The 19,650-nt window shown below is 43.4% G+C and overlaps 2 protein-coding genes across 3 annotated transcripts in view; both read right to left on the bottom strand.

Moving 5' to 3' along the window:
* Window positions 1-679: 679 nt before the first annotated feature.
* On the bottom strand, window positions 680-15,859 carry baz1b (bromodomain adjacent to zinc finger domain, 1B). 2 transcript variants are annotated; one of them, XM_008425429.2, is made up of 22 exons: window positions 15,098-15,859; window positions 13,214-13,330; window positions 12,386-12,530; window positions 11,287-11,479; window positions 11,091-11,212; window positions 10,751-10,948; window positions 10,051-10,233; window positions 8,188-9,505; window positions 7,927-8,088; window positions 7,485-7,623; window positions 7,180-7,367; window positions 6,977-7,091; window positions 6,758-6,856; window positions 6,327-6,504; window positions 6,050-6,235; window positions 5,042-5,189; window positions 4,641-4,781; window positions 4,317-4,464; window positions 4,079-4,194; window positions 2,731-2,864; window positions 2,529-2,635; window positions 680-2,115 (listed from the first exon to the last, which is right to left on the bottom strand). In XM_008425429.2, exons 1-22 carry the CDS (start codon window positions 15,214-15,216, stop codon window positions 1,428-1,430), a joined length of 4,944 nt encoding a protein of 1,647 aa, XP_008423651.1. In that variant the 5' UTR covers window positions 15,217-15,859; the 3' UTR covers window positions 680-1,427. The 2 variants fall into 2 exon arrangements, with proteins under 2 accessions (XP_008423651.1, XP_008423652.1); XM_008425430.2 differs by lacking the exon at window positions 4,641-4,781 and having other exon boundaries at window positions 15,098-15,858.
* A 1,267-nt stretch (window positions 15,860-17,126) lies between these two features.
* The window catches only part of bcl7bb (BAF chromatin remodeling complex subunit BCL7B b), a 3,871-nt gene continuing 1,347 nt past the window's right edge, over window positions 17,127-19,650 (bottom strand). The window contains exons 3-6 of the mRNA XM_008425431.2: window positions 18,579-18,666; window positions 18,284-18,442; window positions 18,088-18,191; window positions 17,127-17,938 (exon numbers count right to left, since the gene is read on the bottom strand). Coding sequence (XP_008423653.1) covers window positions 17,867-17,938; window positions 18,088-18,191; window positions 18,284-18,442; window positions 18,579-18,666 — 423 coding nt within the window. The 3' untranslated portion in view covers window positions 17,127-17,866. The remainder of the gene's footprint in view (window positions 17,939-18,087; window positions 18,192-18,283; window positions 18,443-18,578; window positions 18,667-19,650) is intronic.

Genomic DNA, 19,650 nt, shown 5'->3' on the forward strand with positions numbered 1-19,650 from the left:
CTCAGTTCTGCCTAAATAAAATCAGGGAGAGCCATGGTCTCTGGCCTTTATCCTTTACACGAGAAACCTCCAGCCTGCTCCAACCTAGCTTTAGACTATAAATATATATATATTTAAAAAATTAAGTGTAAAAGCCTTTTGCAGGTCCTCCAAGAATAAAGAAAGCATCTACAGAGAAGATTTCCCTCAGAGAGGGTCCAGTCGCCATTTGTTTGTTCGCTGACATCTCAGGAGATTTTTATTTTTTATTTTTAATTATTATTAAAAACAGCTTTACTGGGTGACCAAAACCAAACTGAACAGAACCAGGTTGGGCAAAAACTTGTGACTAGAAAGTTTGGATGTTAACAGCACTAGTAAAACACAGCATCTCACAGTACGGACAGAAAAAGAGGGGAAAATGCCTTATCGGTATACACAAATATATAAATATATACAAATTGGGCATTAATTAAAAGAAAATAAAAAATCTGATTTACATTGACTTTCTGTGTCAACTGGCTGCTAATACGAAGACAGATGTTCAAATGAAATACAGCAGTAAATTCTGCAGCAGCGATTGGAGGATTAAACGGAGAGGCAGAGCGCCCCCTGGTGACAACACAGACATTTTCTGGAACGTGGCGTCAATTTTGAACTAAACCGAGTTGTTTGGGTTACAAAAAGGTAAAAATTGTCATTTCTGATGAGACGTGTTCTTTGTGCATTTATTGGACAGGTTTCCATTCACAATACCAAATAAAATGTGCCTGAAAGCAATAAAACCAAAAAATTTTAAAAAAGAAAAAAAGACACTGGTTTTAAATACTGTATAGAAATGATTAAGCAGACAATTTTATGTACGCCCGGTGCCGTTACTTTTACAAAGGAGTACAAACAGGAGGATCATCTGAGGTGTTTTAAAGTGGCAGGGCACTACAGACAAGAGGCTCTATGAGCCAATCTGGTTCCTGAAGAGAATCTGCAATCTGAAGCTCAACCCAGCTGAAACTCCTGACCAGGAGTACATCTGCAGAAATGAAATTAAAACATCTTGGCAGCTATAAAATTACCCATCCAGGACAAAAAAAAAAAAAAGTCAGCAAAGAGATAGCCTGGCGACAAAGCGTCAGGATAGTGTGATGATGTCGACGGCGAACTGAAATATAAATCTTAAGAGCCATGAGGAAAACAAATTATCGTAAAATGTTCATTTTTCTTGGTTGGGACGAAAAAGAAGAAAAAATTATAACAAAAAACATCACCGATATCAAAAATGTTACAAATATAAATCAGTTTTCTTTGTTTTCCAAAATGTGAACATAAATTTGTTAACCAAAAACCAGTCCTTCTGAGATCTGAGTCCTGCTGGTTGTGTGGGAAGAGGAGGAGGAAGAGGAGAGCCTGTGGTCCAGAGATGATGATGGGGAGAAGACACCCTGGGTTCTTCACGAGCGTTTCAGTCTCTTGGAATGTCGCTGCTGATGGCTGGGCTGCTCCTCGTCGCTGCTGGCGTCGCCCCGCCCTCCCCGCAGACGAGTTCTCCTCGTGCCCTGCTCCCCGTCGCTGTCCAGCTCCCTGTAATCCTTCCTGCCCCAGGCGCCAGAGGTCCTCTTGCTCTTCCTCCTCCTCCTGCTGCTGCTCTCCTCCTCTTCCTCCTCGCTGTCCGCCTCGCTCTTGCTCTCTTCTTTCCGGCCCCGAACGTTCCTGCCGGTCTTCCGGGTCGATTTGCCGTTCTGCATCTTCTTCTTGGGCTCCTCTTCCTGCTCTTCGCAGGACCCTTCATCGTCATCACCCTCCTCCTCCTCTTCTTCCTCTTCCTCCTCCTCCTCCTCAGATGAAGGAGGAGCTTGGTTGACGCGCTTGCGGGAGCGCCGGCGGAGGTAGCTGATTCCGGGGAGCAGCTTCTGGATGAGCTCAGTGAGCGTCTGCTCCGTCTTGCCCATGCAGGAGAGCACAGTGCTGCCCTGCTGGTTGTACTCCTCCGCGTTGGAGAACACCAGCTTCATGTCCTCCAGGAAGTCCTGGGCGTGTCGGTACGAGCCCTGGACAAACTTCCCCAGCATCGTCTGGAAGTCCATGGGCTCCGAGATGATGTCCAGGTAGTCCTCGGCCTCGTCCAGGGAAACGGGCTCCCTGGAAGGCAACAGAGAACGCGTAAATGTTTCCACTTAGGAAACCTTTTTTTTTCCACCCCCCTAAAGTCACCATAAAAAAAAAAAAAAAAAAAAAAAAAACTGCATTTCATATTTGCTCAGGTTGTCTTTGCCTGATATTAATAACTCATTAATGACCAAAAGCTCTCATGTGTGATGGCATCAATAGGAAGTTTAGAGATTAAAACGATAACGTCTGTCATTCAAAAGTGTTGAATCCGTAGCTCTTCTGTAAAATCACAGACTACTCTGTCCAAAAAAAACACAAAAAAAACCAAATACGGTGGATATGAAGCCAATCTGAAGTATAAGGAACATGTCGTTCCGATGCCTGATGACTAGCGCCAGCATCGATATGATTCCATCTCTTAAGAGTTCCTGGTCTCGGCTCACCTGAAGGGCCAGCTGTAGCGGAACTTCGTCAGCTTCTTCAGGATCTCCTCGCACCTCTCCAGCTCCAGCGCCTGCTTGCTGACCCCCGTCTGGGTACTCTGCCTCACCTGGGGAAACGCCATCACAATGATTAGCTAGCATCTCTCATTGATCCCACTCCCCCCCCTTTCCCTCTCCCACACGCCAAGAAGTGATTTCTCACCAGTTCGTCGATGTCTGCGGGGCTGCTGGGTCCGGCTCTCTGCTTGCTGCTCTGCCTGCTGGATGCCTTCTTGGCTTTACTTTTGGAGATCTTCTGTCGTAATGAAGACTGCTTGTTTTTCTTCCTCGGCCTCACTGCAAACGGGAGCGACACGAGGGCAGGGAAAGAACAGGTCAGGATGTTTGCGCTTCGCTCGTGCTTATGAAAGCTGGACATTGTGGACGTCTTAAGGCCCCACTGATCCAGACTGAGGCTGAAGGGACAAACGGAGACATCTCCCCTGGAACTGTTCTTCACGGTTATCCTCGCCACACAGGCCGGAGCCGACGGAGGGATCATCGCGCCACATTCGCCGAGTGAAGTCGGAGTGAGGCACGGAAAGCTTCAAAGCAGAGTTCAGACCCGAGCGTCAGTGAACGACAATAGAGACGCAGCGAGGACGAGGCCTGGATTTCCCCCCCGTCGGCATTCTTCTCTCATTCCCAAACGTTAGCAACGAGGAAGGCTCTCTCCAAAACCAGCTTCTGCAGAGCACTTCACTTTTCCCCACTGGTCTTAGTTTTTATATCAATAATTCACGTCCACATCCTAGATTTCTTTCAGCCAATTTTCAGATTTCCTGCTCTTCTTGACAATTTTCAAAGATTAAGATTTAAGGAAAGAGGGACGACCGGAGGAATGGGAGAATAGAAGATGGAATGATGTAGGGAAGCTGTGCACAACAAATTAGTAGGGCGGAAACTATTAATCGGGTTAACCGTGATGAATCGATTATTGATAAACTAATTTAGTAATATATTTAGGAGTATAGAAGAAAAAAATTGAGGCAATTTGCTGGGGGGAAAAAAAAGCCACATTCAGAGCAGTAATTAATCCAAAACTGTATGAGAAATATATACATTTAAGATGAAAAAAAGTCCGTTTGTAAATTTGCTCTGCCCAGACCTTCTCAGGTGGCACAGTAAAGTAACGCCAAGTTGTCGCATTTTAAGCAATAAAACATTTCTTATTTTAAAAAATTGAATTGCTTATTTGCATCTGCAGAATGTGCCGATATTTATCCGATTAGTCGTCAGAGTAATCAATAGAATAATCAATTACAAAAAAAAATAATTGTTAGTTGCAGTCCTACGAATGAGTTAAGTTTTGAAATACGCAAATTTTCCTTTTTCCAAACCTTCCCGCACCAGGAATGTCAGTTTTCCACACTTTCGGGACCCTGAGAAAATTCATTGTATGTTGCAATTTTGAGTTTTGATCCGTTTCCACGGTGACACAGTGAAGCCTTCCTTCATCAGACGTAGACGGTTTAATAAGAGTTTGGGATAAACTTCTCTCAGATACTCACAGCTGTGCCCCATGGCTTTGTAGTCATTCTCTTCCTCATCCTCGTCGTCGTCTTCAGAGCACTCCTCTTCAGACTCCTCCTCGCTCTCCTCTTCGTCGGTGTCTTGTTTATAATTCCTGCAACCAGAGGGTTAAAAATTCATCCTTTGTGCAGAAAGACAAACAGCCGAAACACGCAGGTCTCTCTCTGCAGCTTCAGGTAACCCAGCTGGTTACCCACCCCCGTCATCCCCACACACCTTGAGCGGGAGCCCCTCCTGGCCACGGTGGGCTGGCAGGCCGGACACAGCCACTCCCCAGCGGGGATGCGGTACAGAGCCGGTCGCAGGCAGAACAGATGGAAGGCCTTGTTGCACTCGTCACACAGGATGAGCTTCTCATCATCACCTGGATCCGAAGAGGTTAAAAAACCATAAATAAATAAAAATGAAGTAGAGAGGTTGTTTTTTTTCCCCTGTTATTTAAAGAGCATTCCTTCACTTCTTTCTTTTCCTGCTCGGTCTAAGTCAAACTGCTGTGAGTGTTGCCAGTGCTGTGCGGGTAGCAGATCACTACAGGGTCACCTGATGGCGTGCGGAGCTGCCGGCTCTCGACGTAGACCTGCCTGACACATCTACCCTGCTCTGCTCTGAGCTTTCTGCTGCCTCCCTGTCTGGGTCTGGTCCTACACTCCATCAGCCTTAGAGGCATGTCCTTCCTGAGCTCTGGACAGAGACGAGACCACTGCAGCATTCAGATAAACCATCTGTGAAAACTCGAAAGAGGCAACAGGTAGTTCATCGCGATGCCGCTGTTCTATAGCAATGAGGGAAAAGCCGCTGCTGCTGCTGCTGCTCCAGTTCTGTCAGGGTCAGTGTTTCTGAGTCTAGCTAGCTCAGAAAATAAACGGGAAACATCTGCATACAAAAATCAGACTGTGTTTAAAAATAACAAGAATAAAAAAGAAGCAGTAAGCCTCCCTTACCTTTCCTGCGACAGACTTTGCAGCGAGCGTTCTCGGCAGACATGTCCCACTTTATGCAGGCGTCCAACATTCCCAGCAGAACGTGCATCCGGGAGAAGGTCAGCGCCTCCCTGATGGCCGACTTCCACTTCTCTACCGCTGTGGCTACCTGACAGGAGGAGATGAACACAGTTTTTTTTTTTATTTATTTTTTTTAAAATGATCAACCTGGTGGCTTACGGTGACTCTAATGCAGCGGCTAACGATTCTTTTTTGTAATTGATTACCGCAACAATTAATCGCATAAACAGAGTGACGTTTTTATACGATAATAGAAACAAATTCAAAAGATGCAAATGAAACAAACAATTCAATTCCTTTATAAAGACGAAAGTAAACATTTTATTGCCTTCGGCTGAAACTGCCACTTAGTGAGTTCTGGGTCAAACATGTTTACAGACAAATGCTTTAATGTTTACTGTAAATATATTTTTGAACAATTTTGGCTTAATTACTGCTGACTGTTTTTTCAGCAAATACTCTTTTTGCGTCTGCGAGCTCCTCTGTTGACCGTTATTCGATCACTAAATTAGCCGACAATCATTTCAAAACTCGTTTCAGCCTTAAGAGCCTTGCAAAACAAAACACAAAAAAAAAACATTTAATATTTTGTTACAACAGCAAACTCCAAAAGTATTTAAATCTTAGAAATGGAAGAAGCACACGTGTCCGTAAGTTTTACAAATGAAAATGCAGCCCTAAACAGAGAAACATCTCCGTAACATGCTCTGCTTGCTTTGCAATTTTTAGGTGTTTAAAAATAAATTAGGCCAAATACAAGCATAAGCCACACTCTAATTGGAGAAAGGTTAAAATAAAAACAAGAATCCTTTCCCTTCCACTACACAATTATTTTTGCTATTCTGACTTAACTTCACACCATGACAAAATGTGGAAAAGTTTAAGGTACGAATATGTTCATGAGACAACAGAAATGAAAACTCCCGTCCCGCTGTGTGGCGGTCTCACCCTGGCCTCCTCTGCTAGTTTCTTCTCCTCGTCCACCTCCTCGGCCTTGCTGCTTTCTTCCCCTGCTTGTTTCTTCTTCTTCTTCTGTTTGGGAGCCATGAAGCCCTGCAGGAACTTCTTGATGACGCAGGCCTGCAGCGTGATGATGCACTCGCCAAAGTCCTTCAAGCTCTCCGTGTCTTTCAGCTGAAACCGTCAGAGGGAATGCATAAATACAGTTACGCGATGGAGAGACGGTCCACTGTGGGACGTTTCTTTAAGCGATGAAGTGACTCGCCTGCTCTTCTATGTCTACGTTGTCGTCCAGGTAGCCCAGTCCTCCCTTTTGCAGTCTGGAGGCTATCTCCTGGATGTCGCTGCGCATGTACTTGAGCAGCTCGGCGTAGCCGTCGCAGTTCCTGAGTCCCAGTTTGGATTTACGACTCAAATGGATGGAGTGTAGGATGTCCTGGTACCTGAACATTTACAGTTTTGCATTTACTTAAATTCTCTATTGCAGCCTTATTATCACATTGTTCATAAAAGCCGGTTTGTTTGTTTGCTCAGCTTCCTGTAGAAGCAGGCTTGGTTTTAAGGTTTAAAGCAAGTTAAACATTTTGTCTCATTTCTGCAGCAGGTCACACTAAGCTGGTAAAGTCATAAGGCTGCACAGCCCTGTGTGTGTTTGTGTGTTAAAGTAATTATGTCCAATTATAGGAGCCCGTTCACCTGCTTTGGATCTTTAGCTTCAGCTCGCTCTCTCGGACTCCCTGAGGATGAAGACTTTCCACCAGCTCCTCCAGCTCAGCCAGGCTGTCGATGACGAACCTGGAAGAAAAAGGCCAGAAAGTCGGATCACGAAGATCAAATTTAAATTAAGATGAAATGAGAATTAAAAATCGGAGCGGCGTTGGGGGGAGAGGGGGAACCGCCAATGTAGATGCCCACCAAAGATTCTGTCCCTGTTTGGGAATTGTAGTTTCAATGCAGACGTCCGGTGCTGCCCCCTGCTGGACTCCTTCACTTACGGCGCCGTCAACGCTTGCGTCGTCTTTTTTAGCTTCTGCGATTCAAAACACACACACCTGGTGTATAGGAAACACACAAGCACACGTGTGAACAAGCCAACCTAGTCCCAGATCTGATCGTACCTCTACATTGTGAATCGGGTTGCGAGTCAGGAACTGAAGCAGCCTCGCTGTCTTCCTCCTCCTCTTCCTCCATCTCTGGCTCGGCCGCTTTCTCCTCGGGCGGAGGAGTGAAGCTGTAGTCGATGCCGTCGTGCACCCAGCCCTTCTCGACGTACAGCCCGGGAACCACGTCAGAGAAAAGCCAGTATCTTCACAAAAAAAAAAAAAAAAAAAAAAACACAGTTGGGACTCATTCATCTATCAGAAGGCCCTCAGCCGCTGCAGCATGAGCCTGGACGAGGTCAGCACGCAGACAGAGCAGCAACCTGTTGTGGTTTCTGTCGGTGCCGAGCGGCGTCCGGCGCATCACCAGTCTGGCTTTGGTTATGCCGTCCTGGAAGGCGCGCTCCGCCGCAGCCTTCTGCTTCCGCAGCCGCTCCTCCTCGGCCTCCTTCTCCATCCGCTCTGCAGAGAAAACACAGAAACCGTCAGTCGTTCAGAGTGAAGGCGGAGAGGCTTGAAAGGCCTCTGCACCGAATGACGAATTTTATCACAACATTTAGCACAGGGATGCTCCGATCCACTTCTTCTCATTTTCGATGCCCATACAGAGATCTGAGTTTTAGAAGCAGCCCATAATGACCTAATCCATTTCTTTTATTAAATGTACTGAATTACATATTTATTTGGTAACTCCGCACCGGTACACCACAGACGCTTGGTCAAACATGGCCAGAAGCCAAATGACTGACCAGCTGCCAGGTTTACCTTTGTTCTGCCGGTCCAGCTCCTCCTTCTCCTTCTTGGCCTGCATGGCCATCAGCCGCCGGCTCTTCACCAGGCTGATCAGGTCCTCAGGTTCCGGCTCCGGCTCCACCTTCACTTCCTTCTTGCTCTCCTTTTTAGCTGCCCCGTCCTTTTTCTTCTCACCTTTGAGCCGAGAAAACGTAAAAAAAAAAAAAAAAAAAAACTGTAAATATCTTAACGTGCCAGATGATCCCCGCGACACGACCTGCACACCGACCCCACCTTTGCTCTCCATCTCCTTCTTCATCTTCTTCTCTGCCTTCTTGCGGTCGTTGACCTCCTTCAGCATGGCCAGACGCTCCTTCCACAGCTCGGCAGAGCGCTGCTGCCTGGCGTCCACGTGGTCCTCCACCGAGTAGGTCATGAGGATGCGGTGGCACAGCGCCACCAGCAGGTCCACCTTCTCCTCCGGGCTCAGCTCGAACACCTCCACCGTCTCCAGCTTCTCCAGGAACTCGCTGCTCACCACGTCGTCGTAGCCGCCGACGGCGCCAGAGTCCTCCGAGCCCTGGGCACTCTCGTCGTGCGCGTCGCACGGCCGCAGGCATAAGCGCGTCAGCTCCGACGCCGAGTGCATGGTGAGCGGGATCTCAGACAGGGACATGTCCAGCTCGCTGTAGCCCTCGGCCAGCTCGTCCTGCAGCAGCGTCTGCAGCAGCACCACTAGCACGCGGTTCAGGTAGTGGAAGCCGGAGCGCTCCCCGGCCAGTGCCTCCATCAGCGCCACCGCCGTGATCGGATACTGGTCCTCGGGCATCAGCAGCCCGGCGTAGCAGTGGAGGAAGTCCACCACCATGGCGACCCTGCCGAACAGCGTGTTGGGCAGGCCTTCGGGCATGTCCACCAGCTTGAACATCGGCAGCGCTTTGCCGCCTTCGATCTCCTGGTCCTCGTATCTGCGCGACTGCTCCTGGCGGACCAACATCTCCTGCTTGCGCTTCTCCTTGGCCTTCTCCCTCAGCTTCTCTTTGAGTTCGGCGCGCCTCCTCTTCATCTCCTCGTTCTTCTCTTCTTCACTCATGGCTGCCCATCTCTTCTTCTGCTCCAGCAGCTCCCAGCGCTTCTGCACCAGCTCCTTCAACTCGTCCGGCAGACGCCCGCGGTCTTCGGCGGACAAAGTCTTGGCAGCTTTGGTTATGAGGGAAGAGAGGGACGTCTTCTTGTCCTCTTTTCCCTTGTGCTCCTTGTAGTAGCGGACGAGGTGCAACGCCATGGGGTGCAGCGGCTTCCCAAGCTTGGGCGTGCCCAGGCTGGAGCTGCGAGCCCGCTTCTTCGGACTCCCTGCGGGGGTTCCCTTAGCCAGCTGCAGCAGAGTCATCTGCTTCATTTTTGGTGTCTTATCGCCAGTTTTTCCGTCTTTTTTAGAGGATTTTAGAACATCGAGTTTTTTATCGCCACCCTTTCCGCTTTTCTTCCCATCTTTTTTGTCCCCGGTCTTCTTGCCAGACTTTGGAGTGGAGGGAGCAGAGCCTTTTCCGTCTCCCTTCTTAGGAGTTCCAGAGTTCTTCACCTTGAGAGGGGAACCATTCATCTTCATCTTCTGAAAGAAATAAGAAAAATATAATAATTAACTCATTGTTTAAAAACAAAGCTTAGGCGTGTGCAATATGGCTTAAACTCAAAGTGCAAACCAATAGAAGCTATAAAACAAACCCAGTGAGTGCATCAGTGGAAAAAGAATAACTCTTCAAATACCAAAGATATAATTAAATAATAAAATGGATTTATCGCAGAGTCCTAACAGAGATGAAAAAAGTAATTAAGAAACACTTTTATACAATCGAGGCTTTTCACACACACTGGAAGCATGAGACCACTTCTATTAATTTTCATCATGTGCAGTTATTCATTTATGCCTGCAGGTGGCTAACGGTGCTACAATACAACAGTAGAAGAACTACCAAAGCAGCACAGAAGAGGAACAGCTACAGGAGTCAAGATGTTCCGTTTCCATTTATGTTTTTTCAGTACTGCAAATGTTACTGCATGTCAAAAAAAAAAACTGCTGCTGCTGCTGGTGTGCATGAACTATTCCCTTTCCTTGAGGACCTTCATACTTTATAAGGTGGAAACGCGTCAACTAACCTGCATGTGACCCCATATGGTGGGACTAAGAGGCAGCCCTTCCTTTTTCTTTCTCTTCTTCTTCTCTCCCTTCTCATTCCCTGAATCCTCTCCAGGAGTGTCACCAGTTTTCACCTTCTTGCTAGGTTTGCCTTCGGGAGAAGTCAAGCTTTTACGCTTCGTGGACGGGTTTCCTGCCAAGAACTGTCGACAAAGAAAAGGAGTGAGCACACAGGGAAAGCAACTATTGCTCAATATTAAAGAACAGTGAACTTCTTGAACTTCTTTTTCCTTCTACAATTGTCACACTTAAACCACAATTTGGAATTAATTTGTGGAGGATTTCATGTGGTCGTTCAGCACACAGTGGCTCGGTCTTGTGAAGCGAGAAGAGATCATGAGTGCATCTCATAGTTGCCAACAGTTTTAAACTTCACCACAGCTTCATCCCTCATGTTTGTTGTGTTCACTGGGTCTTTTTGATGCCTTTTGTCTATTAATGATCTCAAACAACCTTCGCTGGATCTACACCGACGTTATACCTTTCCTTCCACTTCCTGTCAATACGATACTTTGTGTAGGCCTTTCCCGTAAAAGCTCAAGAAAAACACATTTCATTTTGTGGTTATCGTGTAAAAAAAACCAAAACAAAACAAAACAACAAAAAAAAACTTAAAGGAATATGAATCTTTAAGAATAAGAAAAGGTATATATTCATTACCTTTTGCGGATCAAGGAGGAAGTCGCTGAATTTACTGGGCAGGTTGTATTTTTTCACCAGGTCATCTTCGACCACCCAGGGGGCACTTTCTCCTTTGCCCAGCCTCAGAGCGTAGTGTCTGATGAAGTAGCGCATGATCTCCTTGGTTGGAGGCCGCTCTGTTCTATAGAGACTGTCTGCGGGGACATCGCTGATCACCTATTATTAGAAGAGGAAGATGAGAGAGCAGGGTCGGTTTCAGTAGCGACTAAATGACATACCAATGGTGGCATTAAATCAGAGAAAACCCGTCAAAAACAGCACAGCGCAAGCATCCAATTATCACTAACGAGCTACTCACCTTATCCTCATTGATGAGCTTCACGTCATACTTATGAGGAAGGAATTTGGGCATGACCCATCTCTTCTTCTCTTCCTTCATGGCAGTGGTAGCTTTCCTCGGAGAACGCCGCGCTCTGTCACCTATTGGCACACACCGACAGCATGTTAGCAAGCAGGAAGAGGCTTTAAAACGTTCTTGAGGGTTGATGACGTACTCAGACTCTCCCTTCTGTTCTCTTCCTCTCGGGACGGAGGCTCCTTCCTCTGGTTCTCCTGGCTTGCGTTCTCCTTGTCGCTGGATGGGGAGTCACAGGCCCCTTCGAGCTTCTTCTCACCTGACTCCCCCTCTGGGGTCTCCAAGGGATGAATCTTGATCACTTTCACTCGCAAACTTTGGTCTTTTCCCACCTAGAATTAGCAGCAAAGAATAAAAAAAAAAAAAAAAAAAAAAAGTGAAACTAGATCAGAACTGGAGCATTTTATGAAATGATTGTTGAAAGCTTACTGCCGATCTAACGAACTCAAATCCATCAAACCTTTATTATATTTCACAGAAACCTTTTTTTAAAGGGGCGGTATTATGTAGAATTGACGTTTTGAGCTTTACATCATGTTATAATGTTATTCCCTCGTCAAGAAAAAATAAATGAGTGTTGCTTTGATCCTTTCATGCACGTCTTATGAAATACTTGAATATCCTGTGGCAGCTATCCAGGGGTACCTCAATGCTCGTTTCACAAAGTCCCGCCCATTTCCATAAAGCTCCTCCTTGGAGCTTCTGCCTCACAGAGCACACCTCCCCCAGCCATTCCCCACTTGGCTCCTTCAGACTAGTGGCAGCAGCCATTAGCAAACACCTGGTGGAACTCCGAGTCTTCTGAACTTACTACAGAAAAGACTTCTCAGCCCAACGCTCCAAATATAATGTAAATTATGTAAACTGCATAAAGAGGAGCATTGTTGTGACGTGCAGAAGGCGAAGTGCCGGAAAGAGCAGGAGCTTCTTAAAGAGACAGAAGCCCAATTTCAAGGCGTTAAATTGCTAATTTCTTTTAAGTCATGTTTGATTTGAAAGATAATTTAAATCAAACATGGTTGCTATAATTGTGAAGCACTTTGGTCACCTGCTGTGGTTTTCAATGTGCTTTTTCAAATAGATTTGACATTGACATGTAGCATTTTTAAAACATCTGAAGGCAACGTTTACTTGGCTGTGCTGTATGTGCCTGGAAAATGCATAATACTGCCCTTTTAAATTATTACAAATTATTCAGCTGGGATAATAAAACAAGTAAATAAAAAAACTAAACAAACCAGGAAGTCACACTCTTCACCAACAGCATACTTGGTGAGGATTTCCACCCAGGCCATCTCCACCAGTTTGTCTAAGGACACCGTGTTGTGGTGGACCATCTCAAGGACTGGCTTCTCAAACCATAGAGGGTACTCCTCCTGAAGCCTAAAAAAAAAAAAAAAAAAAAAAAAAAAAAAAAAAAAAAACACATGGTTAGTGTCACACTAAAATTAGACAGTTTATGTTAACAATATTACCATTATTATCAATTAAAATATCTCTATTATCAATATGTCGTTCACAAGTTCTTGAAGGTCTGAAGATTTGTGGGGATGCTGAAAAAAGCAACAGTGACCACTAGGGGGAGTAAACAATCTGTGGATATAATTAGAGTTTAAATGCAGCTTATGACCCTGAGTGATCTGAGCACCTCTTTATCTGCTCTGTACTATGAAGTCTTCCTGAGGTCATGTCGTTGGAAAGACGAGGCTAAAGGAACCGTCATCGGACCATTACGCATTGAAGGATGACAAATTCAGACATTATATTAATACAATGAGAGGTGGAGCTCATCGCCTACCGAGCCGTGACAAAGCAGTAAAAACCATACGACCTTCGCTGGCAGACTGCAGTTCCCTATGATCTGATTCAGCTTTCGCATGAATAGCAGAGTCCATCTAAACTGTTTGCAATTATTTATGGAAATCAGATCATTGGTGGGTTTAAAGTTTTCTCCAGATGTGACAAAATAAATCTACGGATGGAAAACTTTTTTTTTACCCCCCTTTTATCATCACAAACCAGCTACGGAAGCAAGCAGAGATTAGATTAAAGCCTCTCGCACTTACAGCTCTGTGACTTCTTGTTCCTCCTCCCAGGCTTCTTTGTGAGTAAGCTGGAGGCTTCCTGTGCTCTTGCATGTCCAGATGCGTTCATCATACCTCTGCAGGCGTGCCTCATACTCTCTATACACAGTTTGTCAAGGATGGTGCCATATCTAAATGTGAAGTGATTAAAGCCAGATGCAGATCTAACAATATTAATTATGATGCGGCGGTCAACTCAAAGGGTGGAGAGTCATAGGGTGTGGATAGGAAAAGTTGTAAAGCATTTATATTTTTTTGTAAATAATATGAACACATCAATGTCTTCTTATTTATTAACAAAATAAGTATTTATTATGCTAAAGAAGGTCCGACGTATAGTCATTCATTCCCAACTTTTTCTGTAATTTACATGAGTCTTCTGTCAAGAGACAGCTTATACTACTATTAAACAGAGACACCACTGTACCAATGGATGATCTAACCTAATGTTTTTTGATCTGCTTATGGTCTGTTGTAAGAAAATATGCTTACATAACTGCAATAAACTACATGACCAGCAGGAGGTCACTCAAGAGTTTTTATGGTTTGATCAGCAATCATTCACTCCAAAAGCTAACTGACCCAAACAGAAATTAAAATGACTTTATAAAGCAAAATATTCTTGATTTATTTCACCGTCAGATTATTTATTTGCTCATAATTCATCCATACTTTGTCTACATCTGCTCAGTTTTGCAATATTCCAGGGAAGACGGTGTCCTTTCCTTTCCTTTAATTTGAGAGGAGGTGGGGTTCGCCCTGAACATGTACTTTATTGAATGTGGCCTATGAAATTGTTTGACTATTTCTAGAGCTGCACCAATCAATTACCAAAAGGGACGAATCGACCAATTTGTCCTTAATTGGCTCCAAGCAGTAATCAGCAGGTCAAGAGTCAAAAACAGAAAACTCATTTCCTACTATTCATTAATGTGTTCCGAATGGCATCAAATATCAGCAGGCACTGTGAAGCATTTTATTTGACTTAATTTAAGGAAGATGGAAGAAAATATAACTAACAAGTCTCTTGACAATGGTCTTGTTTATAGTTGGTCCTGACAGTGAAATCTGCCAGTGACCAAAGTAAAACGTCATTTGTTCAGTTTTAAAACATAACAGCTGTGTCACTAATTAAAATACTGCACCAAAACAACGAAGCAGGGAGTCACAGGAGCACCTGGCTAGCTAGCTAGCTAGCAAGCTACACAACCTGCCTGCCAGCTAATGACTACTGTCGCTTGTTTCAGACCAACAGCTCCTAGACAAGGGGCTACAAAGGCACAATTATAATCCAAATACCGAGTAAAACCTTGAGATAATTTTTTCAGCACCCTGTTGTCCTTCAACAGATATGCTATAAGGTTGTTGTGTGCTAATATACCAGCTAGCCCCTGCCACCAGAGCTACCGCTTTGCTCCGTGGAGGCAAGGCCAGCAGCATTGTGACATAATGGGATGCCTAGCGTTAGCAGTGCGCTAACTAGCCCTCCTAGCATCGCTAGCTGTAAGCTTAGCCGTGAAAGCTGAAAGTGAAAGATACTCGTTCGCATTTTACGAACAATAAAGCTAACTTTAGTTCTATATTTCATTCTAACCCGTTTCAAAGGCTAACGAATAGCTGCAATGTACCAGTTAGAGATGTGACATGGTTAGCTAGGAAGCTTGTCATCCAGTCAAAACTGTGTACATGTAATTGAGACATTAAGGGACAGAAATTACAGGTAATGTCAAATTCCTTAACCACCTTAACAGGAGTGTGAATAAAAATGATGGAAGCGTCTAACTGCTAACCAGACAAATAAAAGACAGACCACTAACGTAGCGATTGGCTTGGTATATCGATTCAAAGCATGATGTTAAAGGATACTCTTTGTTCCTGAAGGCCTCCTTGGTATGCTCGATGATGTAGACGTCTTCTCCCGGGCCTGGTGGCTCGGCTAGCGGCTTAGCCAGCGGGTAAGGTTTCCGGCCCAGAAGCGGTGCCATGGCAGATCCAAAGACGGCACGAGTGCCAGAGGTTAAACGTGGCTTTCTGGCAATAAACTAGCACAACCTTACTTCCGTGATAGTTCTTAGCATGTATCCAAGCGTCGGTAATATATGTACCGAGGGATAGCACGTCTCGCGTTACAGCCGGCAGGCCCCGGCTCTGAGCGTGCCGAAGCTAGTTAATCAGCTAGCAGTCTGGATCGCTATCTCGTTGCAAAACAATAACAGTGCGCTTCTCACCGAGGGCCTCATCGCAACATTCTCCGCTTCTGCAGCAGCGGAGACACGCTGGTTTTAACCAGAATTCCGGGAAGTAAAAGATGTTAAAGCTTTGCTCCGACGGGTTAGTTGGTAAACTTTTAGTTCCTTCAGGTGAACACGAAAGGATGAGAGCCACACCGAAATCAAACTCGCGGCAACAGCCAGAGCTCAATTCGGCTGCAGTTTTACAGTCCTAATAAAGTATTTTTAAAGTAGATCTGATCTTTTTTTTGCTGATGAGCTGTGCTGTCGAGGTTTTGTTTTATCAATAAACAATATTCGCAAGTGCTACAAGAAAGTATCCCCAATCAAACAAGAGGTTAATTCCCTGTCGAAATGGCGGGAGTTTCTAGTCCACCGGCAAAAGAACCCTCAGCCCGTTTCCCCGGCAGCAAGCAGCGCCGCGCCTACGCCCCGCCTCCTCTCACAGATCATTGGCTGATTTGGCGTAGCGCCCTGATTGAATTGCTGAAAATTGGCTGTCCTTGGCTAGCAGAGCCTGTCTGTCATGATCTGTCAGCAGGAATATTAAATAAACCGCTTCTATTGAACAGAAAATAATAGGAAGTTGCCCGAAGATTACAAAATCGCTTGTTAACGAAACCCAAAACAAACTTGAAAGAAATTGCGTAGTTAATCTACGTTTTTTCCTCCCAATTAATTTTTGAACTTTATATGTGATCCATTTTTATTTTTAACAGAGCCAGTGGCAGCTTTTATATAAATGCAGAGCCCCTTCTTCTGTATCACATAAGATCAAAGTACATTATGGATCTGCAATCCAGTATATATATATATATATATATATATATATATCATTTTAAGCAGCAAAAGCAAATGAGGTGGATTAGCAGTGCTTGCCAGTAACTAATGGTGATGGTGTCATCTAGCTATATTGTCTCTGCTGCCCAGAAGCTGAGCTTTTAGCATGCTATTGCAGTCATGACACTGTTATACAGCAGCAGCCTTCAGACAGAGGTTCCATCAGACTGATTGCAAGACTGACTGCAACAGGAGATAGTTCCTGCTCACCATCCACAACTCTGTAGAGCTGAGTTTCAACTGCATTTAACTTCCCTTTGTGGTTAAATAAAGCATTTCTAAATTGAACTGAAGGACTTTACAAGCAAATTCAATCCTGCAAGGTGTAAAAAAAAAAGTGAAAATTCAACTATATAGTCCACTGAGTGGAGTAAGCACAACACACAGAGGGTAGCTGTTAGTCTTTGACGCTGCCTCCGGGAGTTTGATTTCTGATCCCTGGACTTTTCCGTCTTTCCCACTTCTCTACCTGCCTGTTACATGTCTGATTACTGTGAATAAAAGGCAGTACTTTATCAAAACCTTTTATTAAAAAAAAATAATAATACTTAAAGTTAATGGCAACAGCCTTTCAAATGGTGGCTTCATTTGGGAGAGAAATACACTGCAAAAAATGTTTATGTTAAAGTTGTGTTTTAAATAATCTTTATTCAATGATTCTTTGATCAGTTTTGAACAACACAGTCCTGATATGCTCAGTCTTCACATGTATTAGGAGAATGTAATGTTCTCCTACTACTATTGAAATGTTCTTTAAATAGAATAAGTTTCATGAATCTTAAGTTGCACATAAAAAATAAAAATAAAAACCAATCTGCGTTTAGTCTAGAATCCAGTTCAAGTTTAATCGGTTCAGGTATTTTAGATTTGGAACTACACACAAAAAACAAAACCGGAAAAAATTGGTGAAATATAATCTTTTAGTTCATCATCAAAATTAGAGTCACCTTCTGGAAATGCATTTAAAACACAAACGAAACACAACTGATGATGTTTCTTCATTTAAAGCAAAAGTGGCACCCATGAATAGATTACATCCAAGGGGGAGAACCAAACCACTCAGTATTTGTTTACAGAACATATGAATTATTTTTAAAAAGCAAACTATTGATTTTTTAAAAATCACTTTATTCTTGAATGAAACAAACCATAAGATTTATCACAAGAAACATCAAATTAAAAACTTAAGGTTACATTTAAACATCAATCTGCATTAAGCTACACATAAAAGAAAAGGCTAGCCAGTATGTTCATAAGAATACCAAAAGTCTAACTAAAGTACAACATAGAAAATTCAATGTTTACAGCATCTGAAGTGAGATACCCAGAGCTGCGTACATATAAAAAATGCTAAAAACTGTCTTCATTCAATTAAAAACAAATCAACCCAAACAACAAAACACTAAATACTAAACATTAAAAAAAAGCTAAATCATTTTCCCTAATTGCTGAAATGTAATATCTGGACCAGAAATTTTCTGAAAGCTTTGCTAATCCTACATCAACCAAGAACAAGTAAGTTGTACATTTGGATAGAATGAATAGGAAAAAAAAAAAAAAAAAGCTATCTCAAGTCATTATTTTCCCCTGTGCAAATCCTCTTTAAAGGCGGTGCTCCCGATTCATCTAATTCATCCTGTTGGGAGGGGGGTGGGGGGGGTGGGAGAGTCAAGTTACAGTAAATGTTTTAAACTTGTATCACACAACAGATGCTCAATATGTAAAATGTATTTAATTAGGAGCAGTATTTGCATTCTTTATTGAAACAGGCTTCATGTACAAAACCTGAGTGTCTGGAGTTCTCCGCCTGGCAGTTCCAGAAGTAAGCGGGTCCTCCTTGATGAGCGTCGGCGGCTCGTCCGCACCCTCCTGACCTGAATGTACTGGCTCTGGAGTACATTGTTCACAACATAAACGTAGAGATTGTCAAGGTGTGCGGCCTTAAAATGAGCGCCCGTTGATTAAAGAGAAACTCTCATACCGTCGACCGTCTCCTGTCCGAGCATGGGCGGCTGAGAGTCTTCGGCCCGCAGGCTGTAGGTATGTGGAGGGCTGACGTGCTGCGAGCTCGACGTGCTGCTGCTGTTGTCAAGTTTTGGCTGATAAACGTCCGACAGAAAGCTCTGGTTGCTGTTTTCATCTGTGGGCAGATCACATGACTTCTTCAATTCTTGAAACAAGCTTATTTGTGGTTAAATAAAATCATATTCCATTTGATTCGAATCTCAGCGTGCGCTTTTATTGCTACCCTCATTAAACCCCAACATAAAACCTACCGGTGAAATCCAGCATTGAGTTGGTGTTTTCAATCACCACATCTTTGAGACCCCGGACCTCTCCACTAGTGGATTTGGTGCGAAATATCTAATGGGTTCAAATAGATTATAAAAATATATTAGATGGAGACAATTTGTGGCAAACATATTTCAGTGTGGTGCATATAATTGAATTCTTTCCTGTAAAAATAAACATTTTAAATTATAGCCTACATAAAGTATGTCTCTTTATCATTGGAAAACTTCACTTTTTAAACATTCAACTCCAGAAATTTAACAGCACATTTTCCGTATCTAGACTATAGATGGTTGATATAAGGGCTACAATCTTACTTAAAGAAATATACATTTCAGATATGGTGTATTGAAATAAATTCAAATTCCCAGCACTTTTTTCCCCCCATGTGTTAACCACATACCTTAATATAATATATAAGGGTTTTATGTGACAGATCAACACAAAATAGTCCATATGTATCAAATAGAAGGAAAAATAATATTTTCAGATTTTGTATAACTACATACAGTTACACAAAATCTTTACCGAACCTCTGGAGTCTTCATCGAAGAACCAAATATTTTATTCTAACCACTTAAAAGTAGGTTCACACACTAATAATTGAAATAATATTTAAAAACAATTTTATTGTAACCATCAAGAAAGATACTTTAAGTAAATAGATCACACAGGATGTGAAATATAAATCGCAGCTACAAACAACGACATTGTAGATATCCTAAAGTATACGCGTTTGTCTTTTTCAGAATATTCATTTCAGACAGAGAAAAATGTACATCTGCAGGTACATAAATTGGAGAGGTGAACTTAGCCTGAAGGACATACAGTACACATTTAAGAAAAACTTAATTTAGGATAAAAGTTAAAAGAAAAATAAAACATAAAATGATACTTTTGATGAGGACAATTGAACTGATGTTTTAAAAAAATATCTATTCTGCTAATTGGATAGATTCAATTACCAGAATGGATAGATTATCAAACCAACAGAATAACCAACATTTAAAACAGCTACTTATAACATATTAAGGAACGTTTCATATCTTTTATATA

Source organism: Poecilia reticulata, linkage group LG13, assembly GCF_000633615.1.
Source record: "Poecilia reticulata strain Guanapo linkage group LG13, Guppy_female_1.0+MT, whole genome shotgun sequence".
Lineage (NCBI taxonomy): Eukaryota > Metazoa > Chordata > Actinopteri > Cyprinodontiformes > Poeciliidae > Poecilia > Poecilia reticulata.